Below are 4,147 nucleotides of genomic sequence, written 5' to 3' on the forward strand. Positions count from 1 at the left end.
AGAGACATAAAAGCAACTTTGATTTGACTATACCAGTAACTAAAGTATCTGTTACACGATACATATAGTTAGTTATTATATTATTGAAAATATATATAACCTTATAGATTATTTTCACATCACATATTTATTATGAATTATTGATGTCACCGTCAGTATTTGCCAACACTCGACAAGTAAACTGATTAAAGGAATCATGTGTCTCTTACTAATAGCGGTCAGCTATTAACGGTCAATTTCTAAAAAAACAGTCAAGCAATTTTAAAGTAAAAGGTAACGGATAAGAAACATCTTTAGCCCTTCTTTTTAAAGATAAATATATAATTAAATAGATATTTTAAATACTTAATATTTTAAACGCAAAAGTACAAATGCAGCGCTATTTTTTTCAATTTCTAATTTTTTAAATCTGAAAGAATAAATTTTGAAAAGAAATTATACTTTCTTTTAAATAAAATAGAAATCCACTTGCTTTTAAATAATATAAATTTAAATGAAAATGAACAGACTAACACAAACACTAGTAGAAGCATTTTTATTTTTGCGCACTTGTAATTTGAAAGAAACTTAATACAGCTTTCAATTAATATTCTCCTTCCATTAATATTGACGCGCGGATATCTGCATTTATAAACTGTATTATTTATTCTTAATTAGTATTTAGGCGCACATTTATTATTATTATGTGAGTCATAGTTGGCATAAATTCTAAACATATTGTATCATTTAGAAATAATTTTGAACAAAAGGATCATTGAACATCAAACAAAAAGTTAATAACAATTTGAAATAATTGTATTTAATCTATATTATTATTATAAAGTTAGAAAAACGAAAGAAACATTAAATATTGTTTATATCATGTTCTTCTATATAATTTTTCGAAATACATATGTACTTATGCATTCAATTCATAATCTTTAATCAAACCAGTTAATTTATAATACTTTATACGTGAAATTTATTTGTTTTTACAAAAAACAAATACTAATTTTCAAAGGAAATATGTATATCAAATATTATTTTTTAGTTTTTAATACACAATACAATATATAGTTACAGGTTACATGACATAAAAATATGTGTAGTAAAAAGAAATAATATTGTAATAACTTTAAAAGAATTAATTTGAATATTTATTGTTTAATAGAATATTACAATATAATGCAACAAATTATTACTAAAATATAATATATTATTATAAAATGTTACGATAATCTTTTAATTATAAAAATTTAAAATATTTTATTACATTTGTATTAAAAATAAAAATGCTTTATTGATTGATATCATTTATCAAAAATGTATCTAATAAATTAATATAGCAAAATTTATTTAAACTAGAAATGTACAAATTATTTAAAAACTAATTTATGCTCGATTAAATAAATTAAAATAATTAGTTAAAAGGCAACGTGTGTAATCCGAAAATCTTGATATGACGGCAAGAAGTTATACAATAGAATATTTTCTTAAACCTATCCATGGTGTCATTCCAGGAATGAATCTCCTCTTGTGCTCTAAGCCCTTTAATTGATTACTTTAATTTATTTAAAAACTATTCTAAGAATTATTAATTAAAATCAAATATAGATTAAGAAAATATAATTTAATAATGTATAAGTAACTGAAAGGATGTCGTAAAATTACAGCTACATCATAAGTCATGACTCTTGAAAAAATACGATAAAATTCCATTATATTATGTTAGTAAGATTAATACAGTTTGTATAAATATATTAAACAAATTATTAAAGTCTCTTCATACAGATCTTTTTCAACAAAATTACGGGAATTGATTTTGTATCTTTTATTGTTTTCTATTGTTTCCATATATAACTTTAATAGCAGAGACTCCATTCAGCTCTTGCTTTTCTTATTCCTAATAAAAAATGTTATTACAGGAAATGAGAATAATCGGAGTTATCGGAAATGAGAACAATGGAATTATTAAAAATATTGTTAAGCATTAACTTAATATTTATCTCAGTAACGTTTGCTACTACTAACAGTAATGAGTGGGACAAACCTTCTAATCATCAATTCAAAACAATAAAACCAATAGCCTATAATGTCACCTTAATAATATTTAGAAATAAAAATGACTATAAAAATGAATATATGTACAAATCGATGTTTTATAGTAATTTTTATAAATTTTTTGGAAAAGAATTGTATAAACGACTAAAAAAAGGCTATTCTATTTTCTATGGTGAATCTACTATACTTTTTGAAGATATTTATAGAAAACGTGTATTACGTCTACATGCAAAAAATATGGTAATAAATATACCGGCGATAAAAATTTATTATTTTGCCAATGATACGGACCATATGATTGTTCCTAAAACGCACAAAATACACAAAAAAAGCCAAACTGTCGACATTGTTTTTGATTATCCTTTCTTACGAGAAGTCAATACTTATCGAGTAACTATGAAATTTCTCGGGAGTATAACTAATAATAAAGGAGGGATTGTCAAGACATCTTACATAAACGATAAAAACAAAAAATCGTGAGTAGCATAAATCTAATAAATTTAAGTATATTTTCTATATAAAAATTATTTAAGAAAAGTTAATAGTTCTACTTTTAAATTTGCATAAAAAATATTTTATATTTACAGTTAATTTTTACATAATAAATATATATCATTAACATTTTGTAACATAAATACTAACAAATATAAAACAATTGAGAATAACGGCATTAAAAATTTATTTACATTATACTCTAAAAATCAAAGTATGAAGTAAATACACTTTTTACTGGAAAACTTATACCGCGTTAATTACTGCCGTTATCATCAGTCTTATATATTTGTTGACACAGTTATATAGTATCTCTTAATAAATGTAACAAACATACATAATATAAAAATATAATATAAAAACAATTCATACTTTGATTTTTAGAGTATAATGTAAATAAATTTTTAATAAAAATCTTATTGCGCATTTAATTACAATGTTGTTATTTTATCTCGCGCCAAGTATTTACTTTCTTAATACTCATATGCCGACAATGATTAAAAATTTAAAAATTTATATTGTTCAAATATGTTACAGATGGTTATTTATAGCTGATTTCCAAGGGCCTGGAGCTCGACAGATATTTCCGTGCTGGGATGAGCCGGATACCAGGACCAATTTTACTATTTCCATAAAGCATGATCGATATTATAGGGCTTTATCGAATGCAAAAGTTACTAACATGTTCAGCGATAAGCATGAAAAGTATTGGACACATTTCGAACCAACCGTTGAAATACCTCCTCATCATATAATGATTCTATTGCACGATTTTAAACAAGTTGATGACTCAAACGTGTGGTGTAGAGAACAAGTGAAACAAGACATGGAATTTTTACAGTCAACTGTTAAATTTGCCATAGATTATTTAAAATTTCATTTTGACGACATAATACATCCACTAACACTGACCCATGTTGTAATTCCGGGTTTCTTGGACTCAGGCATGCAAAGTTGGGGAATTATCCTTTATAGGTAATCCTTTCATATAAAGAAAACAAATTTGAATCTCTCCATTTGAAGAAATGCACTTAATGTTATTGACATTAAGTGCATTTAACATTCAACTAAATTAGTCCTAATATTAAGTATTAAATAATGGAAAAACATAACTTAATACAACGTCTTAAAACGAATGTATAGAATAATATATATTTACAGCTCATATTACTTATATTATATATTGAAAAGATTATTTATATATCAAACAAAAATAAATTTCAATACATATAATAATAACATTTGTCACTAATTTGTTTTATTATTTTTTAGAGAGACAAATGTCCTCTACGATGAAAAATTAGATTTCATTGCTTGGAAAGTTGAAAGGGCATTCATGATAGCACGTAAAATCGCACATCAATACATTAGCAATCTCATAGCCCAACCTTCATGGTTTTATCTTTGGTTAAATGAAGGTATTGCTACATTTTTAGCAATGAAAACAGTGAATCAGGTTATCCTCTAAATAAACTTTCTACATCATTAAATAAAAAAACTAATTAATAATATAATTTAAAACAAAATAAATAAAAATATATTGAAATAAAATGCATTCTTAAATTGAGGCAATTTGTGGCTGCCGTATAAAAATTTGCGACAAATAATTTGAATA

General features: G+C 24.2%; 1 protein-coding gene across 1 annotated transcript in view; it reads left to right on the top strand.

Moving 5' to 3' along the window:
* LOC108756680 (aminopeptidase Ey-like) overlaps nt 1-4,147 on the top strand; it is a gene marked incomplete at its 3' end in the record, with an annotated part of 12,948 nt that overhangs the window by 6,909 nt on the left and 1,892 nt on the right. The window contains exons 9-10 of the mRNA XM_018500668.1: nt 3,070-3,507; nt 3,805-3,988. Of these exons, the coding sequence (XP_018356170.1) occupies nt 3,070-3,507; nt 3,805-3,988 (622 nt within the window). The remainder of the gene's footprint in view (nt 1-3,069; nt 3,508-3,804; nt 3,989-4,147) is intronic.

Source organism: Trachymyrmex septentrionalis, unplaced genomic scaffold (assembly GCF_001594115.1).
Source record: "Trachymyrmex septentrionalis isolate Tsep2-gDNA-1 unplaced genomic scaffold, Tsep1.0 scaffold13, whole genome shotgun sequence".
NCBI classification, from domain to species: Eukaryota; Metazoa; Arthropoda; class Insecta; order Hymenoptera; family Formicidae; genus Trachymyrmex; species Trachymyrmex septentrionalis.